The sequence below is a fragment of the Mobula hypostoma genome, chromosome 6 (assembly GCF_963921235.1).
Source record: "Mobula hypostoma chromosome 6, sMobHyp1.1, whole genome shotgun sequence".
Classification (NCBI taxonomy): Eukaryota; Metazoa; Chordata; class Chondrichthyes; order Myliobatiformes; family Myliobatidae; genus Mobula; species Mobula hypostoma.
Window position 1 is genome coordinate 67,802,054 of NC_086102.1, and position 25,746 is coordinate 67,827,799.

Sequence of the window (25,746 nt, forward strand, 5' to 3'; positions counted from 1 at the left end):
GCACTCTCAAAATTTCCCCTTTGAAGGCTTCCCACCTACCAATCACATCTTTGCCAGAGAACAACCTGTCCCAATCCACGCTTTTTAGATCCTTTCTCATTTCTTCAAATTTGGCCTTCTTCCAGTTCAGAACCTCAACCCTATGACCAGATCTGTCCTTGTCCATGATCAAATTGAAACTAATGGTGTTATGATCACTGGAACCAAAGTGCTCCCCTACACAGACTTCTGTCACTTGCCCTAATTCATTTCCTAACAGGAGATCCAATATTGCATCCCCTCTAGTTGGTCCCTCTATATACCGATTTAGAAAACTTTCCTGAACACATTTTACAAACTCTAAACCATCTAGACCCCTAACAGTATGGGAGTCCCAATCAATGTATGGAAAATTAAAATCCCCTACCACTACAACTTTATGTTTCCTGCAGTTGCCTGCTATCTCTCTGCAGATTTGCTCTTCCAAGTCTCGTTGACTATTGGGTGGTCTGTAATACAATCCCACTAATGTGGCCATACCTTTCCTGTTTCTCAGCTCCACCCATAAGGACTCAGTAGACAAGCCCGCTAATCTGTCCTGCCTCATAGGTAGGTGAGGAGAGGAGGTAAGAGGCTAAAGTAGGGAAATAGAAGAGACAAGGCGGAGGGAAAATTTACTGGAAGAGAAACTGATGTCCATGCCATCAGGTTGGAGGCTACCGAGACAGAATATAAGGTGTTGCTCCTCCACCCTGAGAGTGGCCTTATTGCGGCAAAAGAAGAGACCGTGGATCGACATGTTGGAGTGGGAATGGGGATAAGAATTAAAATGGTTGGCCACCAGGAAATTCCACTTTTGGCAGATGGAGCGGAGGTGCAATTTAATTCTTATAGACTCTCCTAGTCACTAATAAGATCTTCTGGTCACTAATAAGCTCAAACAAGTAACTGCAATTTGAGTAGATTTTCTCAACTGTGTGTTTGCATTCAAAGGGGCCTACGTCTCAGACTAGAAAGTGCTTGAATGGATGTTTTTATTGCCACATTTCACTATTTTGAGGAAACTATCCCAACTTGTGGATATCTGTCTGGCAAAGTTTTGGGGTAAATTTAAGCAGTCTTATCATATGATCATCAAATCATTGCCTCCTAAATGTCAATTTACCATAAAATTTGAGTTTTATAGCACTCAGATGGTGGCATATTTTGTAATATTGATTATGTCATGGGACACTTGATACTTTTAAGGGTTTGATTTTCTTTATGGATTAATGCTGCAAAAATGGTGATCTGCAATTTAGTTCCCTTCTCTGCCTAATTTTTATGGTTTACTCACCCATTTTTGAATATTTCCCCAATCTTTTCTATAACTTTCAGAAAATAATAACCAGGGAATGTATTAGATACTGACTACGATGGTTCTGTTAATATCTGAAGGAAAACTGGATGTAGGGTGAATCTATACCATGAGGTTGTTTAGTTAATGGGAGACAGAATACCAAGTATAAGGCCAGAACAGCAGGTTGTTCACCATCTCCTGCAATCTGACTTTATCTGTTTCTTACAGGGACACACTAGATCTCTCTAAAAACAGCATTCATCATTCTCACACCAGTAAAATATTGTGCTTTTCTATTCCTCCTATAAAAGGGATAACACCTCTGCCACATTCCCTACTTGTACTTTATCTATCCTTTGCCTTCTTATAGAATGCTTAACCCTTTGCAGACTTTTTGTGTCCTCACCACAACATTTTTAATTGCCAAAATTTGTCTTGGTCCCATCATCCAAATGATTAAGATGAATGGTTGAAGATCAATATATGATACCCCACTAGTTACAGTTTCCAAATGTGAAAATGACCTATTTCCTCTCTGCTTACTGTCACATAACCAATCTTTTATCTCTGAGCAATCAATTCCATGAGCAGTTAATTTGTGGAGTAACCCTTTGTGGTGAACTTGGCAACTTTATTTAATTATCCAAACACACTATCAACTCTTTCTTTATTCCAACCTGTGATTTGCAGTCTCAATCAATACAAATAAATGCATCAATTATTCTTTGTAAACCAACTTTCACTCTAACTAAATATATAAGAATTTTCAGAATGTCACTACACTGCTGCCTCAGTCAAGAATTTCAAAATTTCCAAGTAGTTGATGTAAGGATAACTAGCAACAATACCCTGCATTTTCACTTCTTGTGAAGTGCTGTTCCATTTGAATCTGGAAAGGTCCCTGGAGTTTTCCAGTCTACTGTGACCTTTGCAGAATCAAATGTGTATTTTGAAAGGTCACACATTATGCATCTCTGCAGCCAGTTCTTTGAAATCACGGAGATACGGGCAGCGGATTGTCAGTCTTTAATCCCTTTAATCCTGCCTGTCCTGTTATGTACTTCCAGCATTTTCTCTTTTTTATTTTCGTTCCATTAGATTGCCAGTACTGTTCTGTCTGGTGGTAATGTTAACTTTAAATTTTCCCCTCACTTTTGCCCTATTATTTCCTCATATTTTTAGTACACTTTGCTTTTGCTTTCTTCCTCTTTATAAACTACAAAATATTGTTTTACTGTCTTTGACATGTTCTTTTATCCCATTATTAATTCCCATTTTCACTTCCAAGTAATCAGATTTTAATTTTGCTATTTTCTTTCTGGTTTAACTGTTGCAAGTTTTTCTGATTTGTATCTATATCCTCTGCTAGTTTAACTATGTGCTACTGTAACCTTCTTATCCAAAATTTTCTTCAGCCTACTTACCCTTGATAGCGATATACAGTGGATTCCAGGTAACTGGGACACATAGGGAACAATATATTTTGGCCCAATTAGCCAGTTTCGTGGAAATAGTTTCAAAGGTATAAAAAAGACAAACTACCATTTAACTGAGTAACAAATCATGTATTAAAATGAAATACAGCACAAATTAGAATACTACCAAAACTACTACAGTACTATAAAACTGTGTATTAGTTCCTAATAGTTACTGACTGAGGAATTAATTCATGTTCTTTTGATTTACTGAAAATGAACAAAATAATTGTATACACTTAGTGCAGTGTCTCAAACAATGCTTTTGATGATTGTTTTCTGCAGGTCATTTTTATTGTAACATTCAAGGTTATTGCCGATACCTACAAATTCTTCGTATTTCCTAATCTGCTAAAGTAATGAAATTGTTTCATTTTCACTTGTGGCCGTTTCTGGCATCTGCAAGCCTGAATGCTTGAAACCACAGTGAGAAGAACAGTTCTAAATTGTCTTACTGCTTATTTCTTGCCAACTATTAGTGTCAAAAATCACTGTTTTTTGAACACAAAACATACAATTAACGCTATATTCTCTCTAAGTGCAGTGTAGTGTCTAATGACCACACAATATGCACGCACCTGACACTAGATAGAAATTGTTTGGCAACAGTCTCCTGCCCCAATCAAACAATATAGTGCCCCAAATAAGTGAAGGGAATCCCAGAATTTTTCTTGATTAATATTTGCTTTTCAAGAGTTGTACCAAATCAGCGGCTGCCCCAATTAACCAATGGCTCAATTAACCAAAATCTACTGTAATTGTCTTTATTAGCACATGCTTAATACCAGACTTCAGATTGCTACTATGTGTAAAGCTAATCAACAATTCATTATCTTTCCCTTGTTCATCAATGTAGCAATGCCTCAATCAGGTTGCTGTTTATTGATTACAGCTTAGTGCTCAACACCATTATACCCTCAGTATTCAGCAACAAGCTCCAAAAACTGGGCCTCTGCAAATGGACTTTGACTTCCTCATTGGAAGACCACAGTCAGTGTGGACCAGAAATAACATCTTCTCCTCACTGACAATCAACATGGGAATACCTCGAGGATATGTGCTTTACTCATTCCTCCATTCTCTCTACACACACGACTGTGTAGCTAGGCACAGCTTAAACACCATCTATAAATTTGTCAATGACACCATTGGCAGAATTTCAGATGCTGACGAGGAGGCATACAGGAGCATGATAGATCAGCTGGTTGAATGGGGTCACAACAACAACCTCGCACTCATCATCAGTAAGAACAAGAAATTATTTATGGACTTCAGGAAAGAAGATATCAGCAGTATACCGGACACTCAAGGGTGTCAGGGAAGAGAAGTGTGCACAGTCACAATTATGACAGAGAAAGTACTCAGGAAGCTGAATAGTCTAAGGGTAGATAAATCTCCCGACCAGATGGAATGCACCCTCGTGTTCTGAACGAAGTAGTTGTGGAGATTGCAGAGGCATTAGTGATGATCTTTCAAAAGTCGATCGATTCTGGCATGGTTCTGGAGGACTGGAAGATTGAAAATGTCACTCTGCTATTTAAGAAGGGGGCAAGGAAACAAAAAGGAAATTATTGACCGGTTAGCTTGACATCAGTGGTTGGGAAGTTGTTGGAGTTGATTGTCAAGGATGAGGTTACAGAGTACCTGGAGGCATATGACAAGATAGGCAGAACTCAGCATGGTTTCCTTAAAGGAAAATCCTGCCTGACAAACCTATTGCAATTTTTGAGGAAATTACAAGTGGGCTAGACAAGGGAGATGCAGTGGATGTTGCATATTTGGATTTCCAGAAGGCCTTTGACAAGGTGCCACACGTGAGGCTGCTCAACAAGATAAGAGCCCACGGAATTACGGGAAAGTTACATATGTGGATAGAGCGTTGGCTGATTGGCAGGAAACAGAGAGTAGGATTAAAGGGATCCTATTCTGGTTGGCTGCCGGTTACCAGTGGTGTTCCACAGGGGTCCGTGTTGGGGCCGCTTCTTTTTACATTGTACATCAACGAATTGGATTATGGAATAGATGGCTTTGTGGCTAAGTTTGCTGATGATACAAAGATAGGTGGAGGGGCCGGTAGTGCTGAAGAAACAGAGAGTCTGCAGAGAGATGTGGATAGATTGGAAGAATGGGCAAAGAAGTGGCAAATGAAGTACAATGTTGGAAAGTGTATGGTTATGCACTTTGGCAGAAGAAATAAACAGGTAGACTGTTATTTAAATGGGGAGAGAATTCAAAGTTCTGAGGTGCAACGGGACTTGGGAGTCCTTGTGCAGGATACCTTTAAGGTTATCCTCCAGGTTGAGTCGGTGGTGAAGAAGGCGAATGCAATTTTGGCATTCATTTCTAGAGGAATAGAGTATAGGAGCAGGGATGTGATGTTAAGGCTCTATAAGGCACTGGTAAGACCTCACTTGGAGTACTGTGGGCAGTTTTGGGCTCCTTATTTAAGAAAGGATGTGCTGACGTTGCAGAGGGTTCAGACAAGAGTCACGAGAATGATTCTGGGAATGAGAGGGTTAACATATGAGGAACATTTGTCCGCTCTTGGACTGTATTCCTTGGAGTTTAGAAGAATGAGGGGAGACCCCACAGAAACATTTCGAATGTTGAAAGGCATGGACAGAGTGGATGTGGCAAAATTGTTTCCCATGGTGGGGGAGTTTAGTACGAGAGGGCATGACTTAAGGATTGAAGGGCACCCATTCAGAACAGAGATGCAAATAATTTTTTTTAGCCAGAGGGTGGTGAATCTGTGGAATTTGTTGCCATGGGCAGCAGTGGAGGCCAAGTCTTTGGGTGTATTTAAGGCAGAGATTGATAGGTATCTGAGTAGCCAGGGCATCAAGAGTTAGGGTGAGAAGGCGGGGGAGTGGGACTAAATGGGAGAATGGATCAGCTCATGATAAAATGGTGGAGCAGACTCGTTGGGCCGAATGGCAGACTTCTGGCTCCTTTGTCTTGTGGTCTTATGGATATCCATCCTGGGCCCAATATATTGATGCATTACAAAGAAGGCACGACTGTGGCTATATTTCATTTCGCATTTGAGGAGATTTGCTATGTCACCTGTGACGCCAAACCAAGTTATCAGACGATTGATGCTAATGAGAAAGATAAGGGAGACAATGGAAAAACGTTCAAAATGTTAATGAGAGAGGAGGGAGAGATTAATGGAAAGAAACACAATTCAGAATATTGACAGACCGGTTGCTTTGAACCCGAACTGTTTGAATTTTGATGGACAGGCGATACCCCAGCAGGGGGATAAAAAGAGCAGGTTCGCTAAGGCACGGGACACACCACAAGATCACGAGATAACAAGACCCTGGAAGAGCGGTGTGCCCCCACAAGTTGGTGTGAGTTTGGAGGTCTGGTTCGCGGGAACCGACCATAGACTCACAGGGTGTAAAGGTACGATCGGTGGGAACCTGGTGTGTGTGTGTCCGCCCTTGCCTGGGTGCCGGATTCACTGCGGAAGAACGGTCATATCCGGAACGGAGGGGTCACAGACGGTGACCACAGCGGGATAGAAGACATAAAAGGGTCTGCCCAAAACCAACTGCGAAGAACATTAAAGGTCTGCCTGAACAAACTGCAACCCCCCTCTCTCTCTCTCTCTCCAATGGCACAACAGCAATTACTGCGAACTGTACGAAGCTGAACTGAACTCTGCGTCACTTAAGACTGATCATTTTACCCCTAGACTGCGATAGAGCTTGGTTGATTCCTATTACCCTAGTTCTGTGTACACGTGTGTGTTATCATTGCTAACCTGTTGCATTTATATCCTTACGATTAGAGTACAGTGTTACTTATTTCTTTAATAAAACTTTATTAGTTCCTAGTAATCCAGACTCCAACGAGTGGTCCATTTCTGCTGGTTTGGCAACCCAGTTATGGGGTACGTAACACACCAAAGATTCTTGCAAATTTCTACAGATGCAATGTGGAGTGCAAAGCGCAGAATCAAATATCACTGTAATGTTCTAGTATCAATTGTTTGGCGACAATAAAGTAAAGCCAGTTTCAGAGAGCTATTGACTTGGTATGGGGATATCCAAAAAGAAGGAGAATCCTATCTGCAGGCTGAAAATAAACAGGGAAGACATAAAACAAGTACAGAACTTTTGCTACTTAGGAAGCTGGTGACATCAGATGGCAGATGCGACATGGACATCAAAAGAAGAATAGGGATGGCAAAAGACACCTTTACGAGAATGAAGAGTAAACTGACCAACACTAAACTAGGCATGACAACCCGCCTCAGAGTGCTGAAATGTTACGTTTATCCAGTTATGTTATATGGATCAGAATGTTGGACAATATCTAGTAACATGAGGAAATGAATTGAAGCAGCAGAGATGTGGTTTTTGAGGAGGGTGCAAAGAATATCATGGACAAGACAAACATCTAACGAGGATGTCATGAACAGAGCAAGTACAAAAAGAGAAATAATGTATGAGATCATGAAAAGGCAACGTAACTTCATTGGACATGTGATTAGGAAAGATCAGTTAGAATGCACGGTAACTATGGGAAAGATCGAAAGGAAGAAAACAAAAGGAAGGTAAAGATAAATGATGACGGAGACAGCAGCCAGAGAACTGGAAATGAATAGCAATGAATTGATCCACTTGACCCGAAACAGGAGTGTGTGGGCCATGGCAGTCAAAGCTCAAACTGGGCATGACACCTGATGATGATGATGATTGACTTGGACCCCAAGATCCTTCTATGCAACAACACCATTATGGGTCATGCCAAATACAAAACATTTGGCTGGGTTAAATTCCATTTGTCATTTTTACCCCTAGATCTTCAATTCATCTATATCCTGCTGTATTCTTTGGCAGTCTTCTATACTATCAAAAGCACCAGCTTACTAACCCAACTACGTTTTCATCCAGGTTATTATACATATCATAATCAGCAGAAGTCCTAGTACAGGTCCCTGTGGAACACCACGAGGAACATAAGCTTGAATAAGCACAAAATAAGCATCATCAGCCACTACTTTCTGTTTTCTAATCAAGGTTTTTGGTCAATGAGTGAAGGGCAGCAGTTAGAGGGTAAGAAAATAGACAAAAGAACCTAGAACCTAGAATAGTACAGCACAAGAATAGGCCATTCAGCCAACAAATACCCTCAAAAATTTCTATCGATGTACCGTGGAGGGCATTCTGACAGGCTGCATCACTGTCTGGTATGGAGGGTTACTGCACAGGACTGAAAGAAGCTGCAGAGGGTTGTAAATCTATTCAGCTCCATCTTGGGTACTAGCCTACAAAGTACCCAGGACATCTTCAAGGAGCGGTGTCTCAGAAAGGGAGTGTCCATTATTAAGGACCTCCAACATGCAGGGCATGCCCTTTTCTCACTGTTACCATCAGGTAGGAGGCACAGAAGCCTGAAGGCACACACTCAGTGATCAGGAACAGCTTCTTCCCCTCTGCCATCTGATTCCTAAATGGACATTGAACCCTTGGACACTATCTCACTTTTTTTAATATCGTGTATTTCTGTTTTTTGCACGATTTTTATTCTATTCAATATATTATATACTGTAATTTAGTTACTTATAATCTTATTTATTTATTTATGTTTGTTTGTTTTCTATATTATTATATTATGTATTGCATTGAACTGCTGCTGCTAAGTTAACAAATTTCTCATCACATACCAGTGGTAATAAACCATATTTTGATTCTGATGTGCCAAAATATTTCAACTAGTAATTAAATGCCGAAACAAGATTCATATTGCTTAATTCTCTACACATTTGTGTGCCTATCTAAGAGACTCTTAAATGCCTCTGTCATATTTTCCTCCACCACAAACCCTAACAGCACATTCCAGGCACCCACCTCTCTGTGTAAAAAAAAATCATGCGCTCTGTTGAACTTACCCCCCCCAACCTTAAATGCATGCCCTCTCATATTAGACATTTCAGCCTTAGGAAAAGGATACTAGCTTCTTACTCCATCTATGCTTGTCATAATCTTGTAAACTTTTATCAGGTCACCCCTTATCCTCTGCTGCACGGGAGAAAACAACCTAAATTTGTCTAACCTCTCCTTGTATTACATGCCTGTTAACCCAGGCAGCATCCCGGTAAACTTCACAATCTCTCCAAATCTTCCACATCATTCCTATAATGGGGCAACCAGAATTGAATGTAATACTCCAGATAGAGGGAGGGAGGGAACATCGACTCAGACCATGAAAGGCTTGTGTCAGGCATTTTCATGCCTTACAAGGCGCAGATTGGAAGTCTGTGTGGGGTGCCACTCCTCGCACAGACTAGAGCAATGTGTGATTAAGTGCCTTGCTCAAGGGCACAAACGCACTGCCACAGCTGAGGCTCGAACTAGCGACCTTGAGATAACTAGACGAACACCTTAACCACTTGGCCACATGCCCAGATAGAGCCAGAGTTTAATAAAGCTGCAACATAACTTCCCAACTTTTGAGCATGACATTTGGCTTCTTTACTACCCTGTCAACCTGCGCAGCTAGCTTCAGAAACCTATGGGCTTTGACCCCAACATTCCTCTATACAACGTTATAGTTAAGGGTCTTCCCAAAGTGCAAAACCTCACATTTGGCTGGATTAATCTCCACCTGCTATTTCTCTGCATACATCTTCAATTGATCTATTTCCTGTTGTATCCTTTGCCAGTCTTCTATACTACCCACAACACCACTGATCTTTATATCATCTACAAGCTTACGAGCCCATCTGTCTATAATTTTATGCAGATCATTTATACACATCATATTCAACAAAGCTCCTAGTACTAATCCCTGTACAGCACCACTAGGTACAGACCTCCAGTCAGCAACCAGTACCTTCTGTCTTCTATGAGTGAATCCAAATGGCTAGGTCACAATGGATCCCATGGATCTTATTCTTCTGGATGAGCCTACCATGAGGGACATTGTCAAATGCATTACTAAAATCAATGTAGTTAACATCCACAGCTTTACCTTCATCAATTATCATTGTCAACTCCTTGAAAAACTCAAGCAAGAAAAACATAATTTGCCCCACACTAAGCCATGTTGACTTTCCCTTGTTAGGCCACGATTCCTTTAACCTAGACAAAATAGTCTAAGAATTACAATATGCAGAGCAGGCTGGATATGTCCTCCATTTCCAAAGAGAAGAAAAGAATCAACAAACTCAGCTAATATCATAGATAGATGATCAATACAGATTGAGAAATGAAATTACCTGAAGCTGCAGAATTCAGTATCAAGTTCAGGAGGCTGGAAAGTGCTCATACAGAAGATGAGGGGCAGTTCCTCAAGCTTTATTGGGCCTCACTGTTACAGTACAGGGGGTCACAAACTACAAAGTCAGAATGTGGGAAGGATGGGAAATTGAAGTGGTAGGCAATGGGAAGCTTGGGGTCACCCATGTGTTTTGATTTCTGCAATGTAAAGGAGACCACGTACAATGCACTAGACTGGAATAAACTACAAGTGCAAGTCCGACTGTTTAACGTGGAAACTGTTTCAGTCCCTAGATGTTGGGAATTGTTCCATCACTTGTGATTGGAAAGGAAATTGACATTAGAAATGGGGCTGTTGGTGGGATTGGAAGAGTGAACTACGGAATCACAAAGGGGACAATTCCTGAGAAATGCTGAAAGTATGGAGGGATTAAGAAATGACTTGTGTCTGGAATCATTTTGATGGTTCTTCTTAAGTCCCCTTAGTTACAGAAACCAAAACTACACACAGTGCTTCAGTTGTGATTTCATAAAAGCTTTGAACAGCAAAGCACCGTTCCTCTTATACCACAATGCTCTTGCATAAAAAGCAAATCTGCATCTGTCTTCAATACTACTCACAGTACCTGCAAGTTAACTTTTTGTGTTTTGTAAACCAGCAAAATAACATCACAGAACACAAAAATTTACTAGTTTCCCTTAAAAAAACTTGCATTATATTTCTTCCAAAATAAAAGTGCACAATTGCACGTTTCCTCTATTATACTTATCATGAAAGCCTATTCCTCACTTATTCAGTGCCTATCAATTCGCAGACACCTAGCGCTCTTTTCATCTGACTTTTATCATCAGTAATCTTGGATGTTAAATTCTTCTTTTGTCTTAATGACTCACGTGAATCTGTTCAGTTTTGCATTATTTCTTTGCATTTAATTGTCATTGTGTAATAATCTACTGTCAGCACTCACATCATCTCATATTTACATCAAAAATATAATATCATATATTAAATTGATTCTTTAAACAGTTATAAAAAACAAATATTTCTGCTTCCATGCCTGATGTGTCAGCATCTTACCTTTTCATTTCTTGAGTTGTTATATTTGGCACAGAAGGAGGCCAAGTACTTCCATCCTGTTTCCTGATTTGGACCACCATCAGCCCCTCATAAAATGTCATGTCATCTGGTGCAAATATCAAAGGAATGTCCAATTTCCCTTTTGGCAGAAGTAATATATCTATTCAAATGAAAAATGTATGGTATTAGAATGTATTGTCAGAAAATCTTATGTCCCAGAGACATGAAATGTGTATTTCACATATGACAAATCTAATTTAAAAGATTAGATTCTGTAAATGGCTTGATGGAACAAGGTGCCAACTGAAAGAAATATGATGCAGCACACAGACAAATCAGTTGATATACAATTTATTGCTTATGATAAATTTAAGATTTAAGGCACACTATTAAATTTATGGTGTTATGCAAGTATTAAATTATAAATTAACCTGACACCACATCGGTAGAGGAGTTGTATAGGCATGCAATTGTAAACCTTTGCTACATCTTTACAAAGATATGACATAGTTCAATATTATTTTTAATGTGTATATGTATTCTTAGAATGACAAGGAGTTAATATATTAAAATACATTATTTTGAGTTCTTTGTGGCTATAACGAGCACAGTGGATAGAGGGGAACAGATGTACGTTATTTATTTGGATTTCCAGAAGGCGTTTGATGAGGTGCTGCATAAAAGCCTTCTCCATAAGATAAGGATGCATAGAGTTGGGGGTGATGTATTAGCATGATTAGAGGATTGGTTAACTAATAGAAAGCAGAGAGTTAGATACATGGGTATTACTCTGGCTGGCAATCAGTGGTGAGCGGTGTGCTGTAAGGATCTGTGCTGGGCCTGCAACTGTTCATGATATGCATTAAATATCTGGAAGACAGGACCAAGTGCAGTGTATCTAAGTTAACTGATGATACTAAATTGAGTGGAAAAGTAAATTGTGCAGAAGATACGGAGAGTCTGCAGAGAGATATAGATAGGTTAAGTGAGTGGGCAAGGGTCTGAGAGATGGAGTACGATGTTGGTAAATGTGAGGTCATTCACTTTGGAAGGAAAAATGAAAGAGCAGATTATTTATATGGTAAAAAAATTGCAGCATGCTGCTGTGCAGAGGGACCGGAGAGTGCTTGTGCATGAATCACAAAAGGTTGGATTGCAGGTACAGCAGTCTATTAAGAAGGCAAATGGAATATTGGCCTTCATTGCTGTAGGGATTGAATTTAAGAGTAGGGAGGTTATGCTGTACAGAGTACTGGTGAGCCTGCACCCGGAGTACTGAGTGCAGTTCTGGTCTCCTTACTGAGGAAGGTTATATAGGCTGTGGAGGCAGTGCAGAGGAGGTTCACCAGGTTGATTCCATAGATGAAGGGGTTAGACTAGGAGAGATTGAGTCGCCTGGGACTGTACTCGATGGAATTTGGAAGAATGAGAGGAGATCTTAGAGAAGCATATAAAATTAAGAAAGGGATAGATAAGATAGAGGCAGAAAGGTTGTTTCCATTGGTAGGTGAGACTAGATATAGGGGACATAGCCTCAAGATTCGTGGGAGTTGATTTAAGATAGAGATGAGGATTCTTTTCTCAGAGAATGGTGAATCTGTAGAATTCTATGCCCAATGAAACAGTGGAGGTTACCTTAGTAAATATATTTAAGATAAGGTTGGATAGATGTTTGCATAGTAGAGGAATTAAGGGTTATGGGGAAAAAGCAGGTAGGTGGAGATGAATCTATGGCCAGATCAGCCATAATCTTATTGAATGGCAGAGCAAGCTTGATGGGCCAGATGGCCTACTCCTGCTCCTATTTCTTATGTTCTTATATTAGCTACAGTACATTAGAACTTTTCCAATAGACTCCCCTTCACATCCAAAACCATTCATTTAAATACATTCTATGCTAAACATAAGATGAAAAGTTCTAATTGTATGAGTCACACATCATTAACTCTAATAAGGTTTGTCTCAAACTTCCTGTGTCTGTTGTCTCACTGTATTAGTTCTCAGCGAGCAGGAGGTCAAGTCTGGGAGAAGGTACTGTAAGTGGTCTGTTGGACAGAGTGTAGATTGTGGTTGAGGAAGATCTGGGATTATGGATATTCGGCTTAAGGGCTGGGAATATAAGGGGCAGGAGGGATGGTGACTGGGAATCTCAGGAGAGAAACTGGTTGGGCTAGAAGCAGTATGGCTGGGTGTCATGGACCCATGGAAGACCATGAATGCATGATCATTATTCTATAAGGGTTTGTTTGTCTTATGAGTATATCTGCAATGGCAATGGCTACATCATAACAAAGTAAAATTGGAAAAGGGCTGCAAGAAGATATTAAGGCCCTTAGTATCAGTGTAACAATTTTTATTAAAAGAATGCATACTTAATGTAGCAGCATGACATTATATACTTCACAAGAGCCTCAGAAAGCAAAATCATAAATCAACCCAGATTAGGGAATTAGGGAAGTTAACCAAAAGAAGTACATTTTCATGGGTATCTTAAACCATAAATGAGACTTAGAGGCAGACAGTTAGAAAAAAAATTCCATAGTTTACAGCCCTAGTATGATTTGGTAAATGAAGCATTTTGTGGGAAAAAGTGAAACTGCCCAGTTTAGGAGGAAAAAATTAAAAACAAGCTAATGGTGGAAGATTTCTCGGAGAAGGGATTTGTTTGCTGAGTCACACACGGCTCCTATGTAGATATATAAAATAATTAGAAAAGCTAACAGCATGCTTTCAATTATTGCTCGGGAAAAAGTGGGGAGAAAATAAATATTAAAAACCGTAGGTAATGGAAATAAAAACAGAAAATATTAGAAAAGTCAAGAAGATAAACGGAGTTCATTATTCGAGTCAAAGGCCCTGGGAAAGCAGGTTAGTTTCAAATGGCAGAAAGGATGATGTACGGATAGGTAGGGTAAAGAAAATAACTCAGATAGGATGACAAATACTTCTTGACAGAGTCATCTAATTAATAGATTAATGAAAGTCACAAGAGAGAGAACAGCATAAAGAAAAGAATGAAGAAGCTATGAAATAAAGGTCATTAGTGAGAGATATTACAAACAAATTATGTTAAACTATGAAATGCACAGCTGTGAGAAACAGTTGGCAGATCAGTTGGAATCAATGGACAGAGAAAACCCAAAGTTATATTACAGGTGTATGACCAACAGTGGAACAGGTCAGTTCCAAATTAAATGATACAGCAAGTTATCATAAATTGTTGAATTCAGTAATGACTCTGGAAGGCTGCAAGATTTCCATGAGGTGCTTTTCCTCAAGCTTCAATGGGCCTCATTATAAAAGTGCAAGAAGCAATGGACATTGGTCAGATTGGCAGGCTAGTGGAAGATTAGAGTTGTCCTGTGGATTGAAAGTTGATGCTTTGCTTTGTAGATGGGCAACATATTTGCAATTGGTTTTCCCAGTATAAAGAAGATTACATAATGAGTGTGACGTGAGTTCTTGACAAGGAAGTTTGGACCCCAATGCTGTGGTATCTGAAAAAACATTCAAGACATGGTATCAAACTATATCTGAGCGCCAATCAAATGCTAGGTGATATCACTAATGATTATGATTAAGCACTGAGCAAGGAACTTGTAGATTCCTTAAATAATCAATGCTGGGGACCCAGAACATAGAATCATAGAAAACCTACAGCACAATACAAGCTCTTCGGCCCACAATGCTGTGCCTAACACTTACTTACTTTAAAAATTACCTCGGGTTACCCATAGACCTCTATCTCTCAAAGCTCCATGTACCTATCCAAGAAACTCTTAAACGAACCTACTGTATCTGCCTCCACCACTGTTGCCGGCAGCCTATTCCACGCACTCACCACTCTGTGTAAAAAACTTACCCCTGACATCTCCTCTATACCTACTTCCAAGCACTTTAAAACTGTGTCCTCTCGTGTTAGCCATTTCTGTCCTGGGAAAAAGCCTCTGACTATCCTCATGATCGATGCCTCTCATCATCTTATACACCTCTATCAGGTCACCCCTCATTCTCCGTCACTCCAAGGGGAAAAGGCCAAGTTCATTCAACCTATTCTCATAAGTCATGCTTCCCAATCCAGGCAACATCCTTGCAAATCTCCTCTGCACCCTTTCTATAGTTTCCACATCCTTCCTGTAGTGAGGTGACCAGAACTGAGCACAGTACTCCAAGTGGGGTCTGATCAGGGTCCTATAAAGCGCTTACATTACCTATCAGTTCTTGAACTCAATCCCACAGTTGATGAAGACCAATACATTGTATGCCTTCTTAACCACAAAGTCAACCTGTGCAGATTTGAGTGTCCTATGTATTCAGACCCTAAGATACCTCCGATTTTCCACACTGCTAAGAGACTTACCATTAATATTATATTCTGCCATCATATTTGACCTACCAAAATGAACCACCTCACAGTTATCTGGGTTGAACTCCATCTGCCACTTCTCAACCTAGTTTTGCATCCTATCGATGTCCGCTGTAACCTCGGACAACCCTCCACACTATCCACAACACCTCCAATCTTTGAGTCATCAGCAGCTTTACTAACCCGTCCCTTCATTTCCTCATCCAGCTCATTTATAAAAATCATGAAGAGAAGGGGTCCCAGAACAGATCCCGGAGGCACACAACTGGTCACCGATCTCCATGCAGAATATGACCTGTCGACAACCACCCTTTGCCTTCTGTGGGCAAGCCAATTCTGGATCCACAAAGCAAGGTCCCCTTGGATCACATGCCTCCTTACTATCTCAATAAGCCTTGCATGGAGTACCAAATCAAATGCCTTGCTGAAATCCATATACACTACATCTACTGCTCTACCTTCGTCAATCTGCTTAGTCACATCCTCAAAAATTCAATCAGGCTCATAAGGCACAACTTGCCTTTGACAAAGCCATGCTGATTATTTTTATCATATTATGCCTCTCCTAATGTTCATAAATCCTGCCTCTCAGGATCTTCTCCATCAACTTACCAACCACTGAAGTAAGACTCACAGGTTTATAATTTCCTGGGCTATCTCTACTCCCTTTCTTGAATAAGGGAACAACATCTGGAACCCTCCAATCTTATGGAACCTCTCCCATCCCCATTGACAATGCAAAGTTCATTGCTAGAGGCTCAGCAATCTCCTCCTTGCCTCCCACAGCAGCATGGGGTATATCTCGTCCAGTCCTGGTAACTTATCCAACTTGATGTTTTCCAAAAGCTCCAGCACATCCTCTTTCTTAATGTCTATATGCTCAAGCTTTTCAGTCTGCTGTAAGTCATTCCTACTATTGCCAAGGTCCTTTTCCGTAGTGAATACTGAAGCTAAGTATTCATTAAGTTCCTCCGCTGCCTCCTCCTGTTCCATACATACTTTTCCACTGTCACACTTGATTGGTCTTATTCTGTGACGTCTTATCCTCTTGCTCTTCACATACTTGTAGAATGCCTTGGGGTTTTCCTTAATCCTGCTCGCCAAGACCTTCTCATGGCCCCTTCTGGCTCCCCGAATTTCATTCTTAAGTTCCCTGCTAGCCTTATAATTTTCTAGATCTCTAATATTACCTAGCTTTTTGAACCTTTTGTGAGCTTTTCTTTTCTTCTTGTCTAGATTTTCAACAGCCTTTGTACACCATGGTTCCTGTACCCTACCATTCTTCCCGTCTCATTGGAATGTACCTGTGCAGAACGCCACACAAATATCCCCTGAACATTTGTCACATTTCTGCCGTACATTTCCCTGAGAACATCTGCTCCCAATTTATGCTTCCAAGTTCCTGCCTGATAGCTTCATATTTCCCCTTACTCCAATTAAACATTTTCCTAACATGTCTGTTCCTATCCCTCTCCAATGCTATGGTGGAGGAGATAGAATTGTGATCACTATCTCCAAAATGCTCTCCACTGAGAGACCTGACACCTGACCAGGTTCATTTCCCAATACCAGATCAAGTACTGCCTCTCCTCTTGTAGGCTTATCTACATATTTTGTCAAGAAACCTTCTTGAACGCACCTAACAAGCTCCACCCCATCTGAACCCCTCACCCTAGGGAGATGCCAATCAATATTTGGGAAATTAAAATCTCCCATCACGACAACCCTGTTACTATTGCACTGTTCCAGAATCTGTCTTCCTATCTGCTCCTCGATGTCCTTGTTACTATTGGGTGGTCTATAAAAAGCACCTAGTAGAGTTATTGATCCCTTCCTGTTTCTAACTTCCACCCATAGAGACTCAGTTGACAATCCCTCCATGACTTCCTCTTTTTCTGCAGCCATGATACTATCTCTGATCAGCAGTGCCACGCCCCCACCTCTTTTGCCCCGCTCCATGTCCTTTCTGAAACATCTAAAGCCTAGCACTCTAAGTAGCCATTCCTGTCCCTGAGCCATCCAAGTCTCTGCAATGCCACAACATCATAGTTCAAGTACTGATCCACGCTCTAAGCTCATCCGCTTTGTTCATAATACTCCTTGCATTACAATTGACATATTTCAAACCATCGATCTGAGCATGCCCCTTCTCTATTACCTGCTTATCCTCTCTCTCACACTGTCTACAAGCATTCCCTATTTGTGAGCCAACCACCCCATCTTCCATCTCTTCAGTTCGGTTCCCACCTCCCAGCAATTCTAGCTTAAACTCTCCCCAGTAGCCTTAGCAAACCTCCCTGCCAGGATATTGGTCTCCCCAGATTCAAGTACAACCCATCCTTTTGGTACAGGTCACTTCTGCCCCAAAGGAGGTCCGAATGATCCAGAAATCTGAATCCCTGTCCCCTACTCCAATTTCTCAGCCATGCATTTATCCTCCACCTCATTCTATTCCTAAACTCACGGTTGCGTGGCACAGGCAGTCATCCCGAGATTATTACCTTCGAGGTTCTGCTTCTCAGCTTCTTTCCTAACTCTCTGTAGTCTGTTTTCAGGACCTCGTCCCTTTTCCTACCTATGTCATTCATACCAATATGTACCACGACCTCTGGCTGTTCACCTTCCCACTTCAGGATATTGTGAACGCGATCAGGACCCTGGCACCTGGGAGGCAAACTACCATCCATGTTTCTTTCCAGCATCCAAGAATCATCTGTCTGACCCTCTAACTATAGAGTTCCCTATCTTTGCTGCATTCCTCTTTCTTTCCCTGCCCTTCTGAGCCACAGGGCCAGACTCTGTTCCGGAGGCGCGGCCACTGTTCTTCTCCCAGGTAAGTCGCTCCCCCCTAACAGTACTCAAACAGGAGTACTTATTGTTAAGGAGGACAGCCACAGAGGTATTCTCTGGTATCTGACTCTTGCCATTCCCTCTCCTGATCTGTCTTCCGAGGCCCCAGTGTGACTACTTGCCTATAGCTCCTATCTGTCACCTCCTTACTTTCCCTGACCAGATGAAGGTCATTGAGCTATATGTCCAGTTCTCAATCTAGTCCTTAAGGAGCTGCAGCTCAATGCACCTGGTGCTAATGTGGCCGTCTGGGAGGCTTGGAGTCTCCTGGACATCCCACATCCGACACCCAGTACAGAACACGAGCATCGCAGACATACTTCCTATTCCTATTCTTCACAAGTAACTTAACTCGCCTCAACCCATTATTACCGAAGCCCCATTGAGCCAAAACCCTCCTACTCTGACTCCCTCTACTCTGATGCCTGCTTCTCTGTTGCCCACTCTATAAAGATGTCTTCTTTTTAAATTCTTCCCGCTGGTCTAACTTGCTGACATCCATGCACCAGCATAGTCGTGCCTTGATCATAACATGATTATGAATGAACGGGAGCATCCTAACCCTTAGAGAGGCTGGGCCAGCTATCCATACTCTGTACTCCGGTGTGTTAGAGCATTTAAGTTTCAAAAGCTGATGTGGTTGGGAGCATCTTGTAACAGGACCCCCTCCCCTACAGCCAACTCCTGATGACCCTGGTTGCTCGGAGAGGCAGTGATGGTAATCGTGAATGAGTCTAGGATCTAGACAGGGTCTCTTTCTGGCATCCAGTACCTTTCCTCCAGTCTAAATCCCTCCAAGTCCACTAGGTATTGCCAAATTCCTCGAGCAGTATGCGTGTCCAAAAATCTTTTCACCGTGAAGGCTCGATAAACGTGGGTGGCGGTGGGGCCGATGGTGATGGCGCTAAGGGGCTGGTGCAGACAGGTTTTAATTTAGAGTTGTGAAAGGTGAGGTTGATCTTTAAGGACTTGGGGAGCTGCAGGGTGTAAACCACTGGGTTTACTTTCCTCATGATCATAAAAGGACCAACAAACATGGGCACCAACTTTATAGATTCCACCAGGAGAGGCAAATCATGAGTAGACAGACACTTGTTTTCCAGGCTGTAACGCAAGTCCCAGACTTCCCCTTCAGTTTATCTTGGTTTCTGCTCTCCAAGTAGATGCCAGAAAAATCTTTCTTGCCCTCATCTATTTCTCCTTGCAGTGTTGGACAAGATATTCTGCCGCAGTGACTCCAGCCTCGGCTTTTTGTTCTGGAAACAGAGGCGGAAGATAATCAAACTGGCACTCAAACGGTGACATCCCATGTGCCAAATTCTGTAATGTAGTCACAACTCAAAATGGACAAATGGCCACACAACTCATCAGCTCTTTCCGAGGCCAGGCATCTCAGTGTACGTTCTGAATCTTGGTTGGTCCGCTCCATCTGGCCATTGGACTGTGGGTGAAATCCAGAGAAAAGGTTTGCTCTTGCCCCTATCAGTTTACAGAAATCTTTCCAGAAATGTGATGTGAATTGTGGACCACGATCTGAGACAATGTCCACTGGGAATCTATGGACAGTGAAGATCTGGCCCAGGATAATCTTGGCCATCTCCGCTGTAGAAGTTAGCTTCTCCAAAGCAATGAACTTGCAGGCTTTCGAAAACTGATCAATAACCTTCATGATGACCGATTTCCCCTTGGATGACAGGATACCTGTGACAAAGTCCATGGAGAAGGGTGCCCGATATCTTTTCAGGACGAGTAGGGGACCCTAGAGGATAGGTACGGGGCTCCCTGTTTAGGGTGCATACCTTACATGCCTGCACATACTACTGAATTTCTCTCATCATTCCAAGCCACCAATACCTCCTCTTGATAAACTAGAGGGTACCTGGCAATCCCTGGCTGTGCGGTTATACTTGATGAATATCTCCATTAAAGTACCTGGGGCAGGACGGAACTTAGGATGTACAGCTGACCTGCAGGACAACTCCCGGTAAAACTCCCCTTGCGATTGGGCATTGTGAAGAGCATTGATTCCCCAGCAAATTGGTACTACAACCCTGACTTGGGGCAAAAGGCTCTCGTTCTGGTTTGTCAAACTGGCAGGACAGGGCACCGGGCTTCTGGTTCTTAGACTCCGGTCGATAGGTCAAGACGAAATTAGACTGGTTAAAAAATGAAAATCGCCTGGCCTGCCTGGAATTCAGCCTCTTGGCCTCCTGAACATAGGCCAGGTTCTTATGGTCAGTCGAAATAATAAAAGGGTTCTTGGCCCCCTCCAGCCAGTGACGCCATTCCTCCAAAGCTAACTTAACTGCAAGAAGCTCCCAATTCCCAATGTCATAGTTCTCTGCTGGGGATAGCTGCTTGGAGAAGAATACACACAAATGCAATTTACTGTCCAAAGGTGATCATTGAGACAAGATGGCATCCACTCCAATGCCTGAGGCATCCACCTCCACAATGACAGGAAGGGCCGGTTTAGAAGAAGCCAAGATGGGAGCTGTAGTAAACCGCTGTTGAAGCTCTGCAAAAGCAGCCTCTGCTTCAGTTGTCCAGACGAAAGGACCCATGGATCTCTCAGTTAGAGCCGCCAACGGAGCTGCCACTCCGAAGTTCCTGATGAACTTCCGATAGAAGTTAGCAAACCACAGGAATCGTTAGACCTGTTTGATATAGGATTATGGTGGCCAGTCTCTGACTACCTGGGTCTTGGTAGGGGCCATCTTATCATTAGAGATAATGAAACCCAAAAATGAAACAGTTGTCACATAAATGAAACGTATAAAATCCTAAAGGGATTGGACAGGCTAGATGCAGGAAGATTGTTCCCGATGTTGGGGAAGTCCAGAACAAGGGGTCACAGTTTGAGGATAAAGGGGAAGCCTTTTAGGACCGAGATTAGGAAAAACTTCTTCACACAGAGAGTGGTGAATCTGTGGAATTCTCTGCCACAGGAAGCAGTTGAGGCCAGTTCATTGGCTATATTTAAGAGGGAGTTAGATATGGCCCTTGTGGCTACGGGGATCAGGGGGTATGGAGGGAAGGCTGGGGCAGGGTTCTGAGTTGGATGATCAGCCATGATCATAATAAATGGCGGTGCTGGCTCGAAGGGCCGAATGGCCTACTCCTGCACCTATTTTCTATGTTTCTATGTTTCTAAAACTTAGACTTTTCCAACCTGACAAAATCCCTGGGTCTAGGAGCCTCTTTAAAATGTTCCTGATGTGAGCGATGTGCTCCTCCATGGATTTTGAGAAGGTTAGTATATCATCCATGTAGATGAAGGCATACCTATGGAGTCTGTCGTTTATAAAGGCTTGGAAAATGGATGGGCATTTGCAAGGCCAAAGAGCACAACCTGGTACCTATAGTGCCCTGTTGGTGTATTGAATGCTTTCTTCCCCTCATCGCCCTCCCTGATTAGGACCAGGTTGTAGACACTCTGGAAGTCTAATTTTGTAAATACCCTTGTCCCTTGGAACATCTTGAAAGCTGTATTCATAACAGGAAGGGGTAGTGATTCTTGATTGTTATGCAGCTTAATCCCCTGTGTTCAACGCATGGCCACAGGCTCCCCATCTTTCTTTTGTACAAAGAGGAAACTTGCGCCAGCGGGTGAGGTGGAGGGCCAAATGAAGCCCGTGGCAAGAGCTTCCTTTATATACTCCTCCATGGCGCTTTTCTCTGGGCCTGTGAGCATGTACAAATGATCCCATGGAAGACAAGTACTGGGCAATGGCACAGTCATAGGGTCAATGCGGTGGAAGAGTCGAGGCTTTTTCCTTGCTGAAGACCTCCTCTAAGTCCTTATAAACAGAGGGAGTTTTGACCGGTTTCTGGACCTTCCTTCGAGGATGACTCTTGAGACTTCTTTGGTGACAGGGATGGTTCAACGGGCTTCAGAGTCCTCTCTCCAAGCTCATAAAGTTCATCCGTGGAAACAATGGCCAAATCAGAGTCCGACTCCCCATCTGTATCCACAGGCAATGGCAGTGAGATGTTACAGAGGGTTCTTGCAACCCCAGAATAGGGTTCAAGGATCGGTGTAAGGGAGTCTTTCCCCTCATTGAGGCCTGGCGACTGGGATCTTCCAGTAAGAAGAGAGATAATGAAGGCCATCTTTCTCTGCTCAGAAGGGAACCGGGATGGCTGGACTTCAAATACAAATGAGCATTGGACGAGGAAGCCGCAGCAAGAACCAGGTCACTGTTGAACCTCCCCAGAATTGGAAGATGGAACGGCACCGCAGAGTGAACAACAGCCTCAGCTGAGCAACTTTGGCTTCCTCCCTGCAATAGTTGGCACATGGCGACCTGGCGGTCACGTATCTCCAAGCTTTGTCTGGAAATTTTCTCACTGTGGTTGGCCACAACTGACGAAAGGCTCCAATTCCCCTCAGGTTCCATGTTGGCTCAATTGTACTGTGATGAGAGTCCTTGATAAGGATGATGTGGACCCAGATGCTGGGGTATCTGAAGCAAGTTTCAAGACACGTTATCGAACTGAATCTGAACACAAAACAAATGCAAGGTAATATCACTAGTAGGCTTACAATTGAGCACTGAACTTATGTTCAGATTTTCCTTAAGTACTCAATTCTTGGCACCCACGACGTGATTGTCAGTTAACGGGAACGTCCTAAGCCCTTAAAGAGGTCGTACCAGCTATCCGTACTCTGGAGAGTTAGAGCATTTAAGTCATGGAAGCCAGCGTGTTCGGGAGTATCTCATAACAAAGAGAAAAAAATGCAGTACATTAAAGCAGAAGAAGTACTTCATCTGGAATGCCTGTTTGGGTCCCAAGATGTTGGGATGGATAGGTGTTGCATCTCCTGCAGTTTGCATGAGTAGCATAGTGATTGCTGGAAGATGGCAGATCAGAAAGATCCTTTAGAATGCTGAAAGGGGAGGTGAGATCAAGATGGCAGCAGAATCTAGTTCAAGCAGAGGAGAACTACAAAAGTAAGGAGCTTCTGCTTGACTTACATGGGGTGCTGGCGAGACCACCATTGGAGTATTGTATGCATTGCTGGTCTCCTTATTTCGGGAATGATGTCAATATGTTAGAAGCCATTCAGAGAAGGTTGAACTGGACTTATACCTAAAATTGGTGGATTGTCAAACATGGAAAATATGGGCAGACTCAAGGTATCCACGGGAGTTTAATCAGAAGAAATTAAGGGGTCTTAACAGGATGGTTGTGGAGAGGATGTTTTCTCTTATGGGATTATTTAGAACTAAGAATCAATGTTTAAAGAAGTGCAGTTGCCCATTCACATTGAGGAGGAACTTGTTTGCTTTGAAGGCTCGAGTCTTGGGAATCCTCTTCTAAAAGGGCAGTGGGCACAGAGTCTAACTATTTTTAATACAGAGGTAAAGGGTGGTAACAGTAGGTGGATGAAAATTCAGAACTTAGGTTTGAAACCTCATGTTGTTGATCGATCACATTGTAAATAAAGACAAAAAAAAGGCATGAGGGATTGAGTGGGCCTCTAGTTTATTCCTTCTAATATATATGCTCATGTATTATCCTTAAATGTCTCAAGAATTTGAATGAACCTTTTGAAGAAGTGATCAAGAGGATTGATGAGAGTGGGGAGTAAATGTTGTATACATGGATTTCAGTAAGGTCTTTGACAAGATTTTGCACGATAGGCTGGTCTGGAAGTTTAGTTCACATGCAATCCATAGTGAACCAACCAATTAGATATAAAATGGCTGGGTGGAAGGAGTCAAAGGATGGTAGTGGAGGGCTGTTTTACAGATTGGGGGCCTGGGATTACCACTGCTACAGGGATTGGAATTTAGTCTACTGATGTTCATCATCTGTATTAATAATTTGGATAAGAATGTTCTTGGCCTTGTTACTAAATTTGCAGATGACACCAAAACTGCTGCTATAATGGTCAGTGAGATGGCTATCTAAGATTACAACAGGATCTAGATCATCTGGGAAAGTAAGCCAGGAAATAGCTGATGGAATTTAACTTGGATCAGTGCAAACCGTTCCATTTTGGGAACATAAATATGAGCAAGACTTATACAGTAAATGACAGGACATTGGAATGTGTTGTAGAATGGGGAGACCAAGGGATACATGTACATAATTCCCTGACAGTGGCAATACAGGTAGACATGGTGTTGAAGAAGACATTTGGGATACTGGTCTTCATTGGGCAGGGCACTGAATTCATAAGTTGGGATGTTATGTTGCAACTGTACATGACGTTGGTGAGGCCACACTTGGATTACTCTGTGTAGTTCTACTCACCTATTTATAGGAAAGATGTTATTAAGCTGAAAAGAATGCAGAGAAGATTCACCAAGATATTTCTGGGACTGGACAGCTTGAGTCATAAGGAGAGACTGGAAAAGCTGGGCATCTTTCCTTAGAGAATAGGAGGCCGAAAAGTTATATAAAATCATGAGGGACATGGATAAGATGAATAATCACAGTATTTTCCCTAAAACAGAAGGACATAGATATAAGATGAGACAGAAAAGATTTAAAAGGGATCTGTCAGGCAACTTTTTCACTCTGATGGTGGTGGGTATGTGAAATGAAATGCCAGAGGAAATGTAGATGTGGGGACAATCATGTTTAGAAGACATTTGGACTGGGTCATGGATAGGAAAGGTTAAGATGGATATGGGTCAATTGTAGGCAAATGGGACTTGCTTAGGCAGGTATATCAGTCAACGAGAATGAGTTGGGCCAAAGGTCCTGTTTCTGTGCAGTACATCTCTGTGACTCTATAAATGGAATTTAGTGCTGGTCAAGACACATGGATATCAAATTTCTAAAATACCTCGTTTGCAGAAGATAGGTTGAGAAAGTCTGGTCAGAAATTGAGGCCCTCTGTTGTTGGGGCCAAGCATGGATGTTGCATCCCAGCTGTCGACATGATACATGATAGGTAGTGGGGGCTTATCCCCACTACCACCCCTGGCTGTAACAACCTCATGGAATCAGTCAGGAATAGAGCAGTAAAATATGAAAGCTATAAAGATGTGGATAATGGTCTGAATCGCAAATAATTTGAGGAACGCAGCTTCCAGCACTGTTTTCGACTATTTTAGTGATTGTGGTCTGAAGCTTAATCTGGTATTTGTATCATATGAAGCCTATTGCCAGACAGAAGGCTAAAACTGTCACCAGGGGATGCAAATTATGATGGAAACAAATGAGAATGGCTTTGAAATTTCTAATATTTATTTGTAGAAATATTCAGTTCATTCAGTTTTGGATGTCAGACAAGCAGGCTGAAGATTCAAGAACAATTGCAGATTCAAGAGAGGGGATGAAGCAGGATTCATTGTCATCATGTTGAAACTAACATTTTGTTTTTGGATGTTACCAATGGGCAGCATGTAGAATGAGAAGAAGAAGTGAATATTATATACCAAAAAGCGACAGCAATGATGTCATCG

At 42.0% G+C, this 25,746-nt stretch overlaps 1 protein-coding gene across 1 annotated transcript in view; it reads right to left on the bottom strand.

The window, feature by feature from the left end:
* LOC134348078 (cilia- and flagella-associated protein 47-like) overlaps positions 1–25,746 on the bottom strand; it is a 712,768-nt gene that overhangs the window by 89,090 nt on the left and 597,932 nt on the right. The window contains exon 58 of the mRNA XM_063050919.1: positions 11,107–11,266. Within this exon, the coding sequence (XP_062906989.1) occupies positions 11,107–11,266 (160 nt within the window). The remainder of the gene's footprint in view (positions 1–11,106; positions 11,267–25,746) is intronic.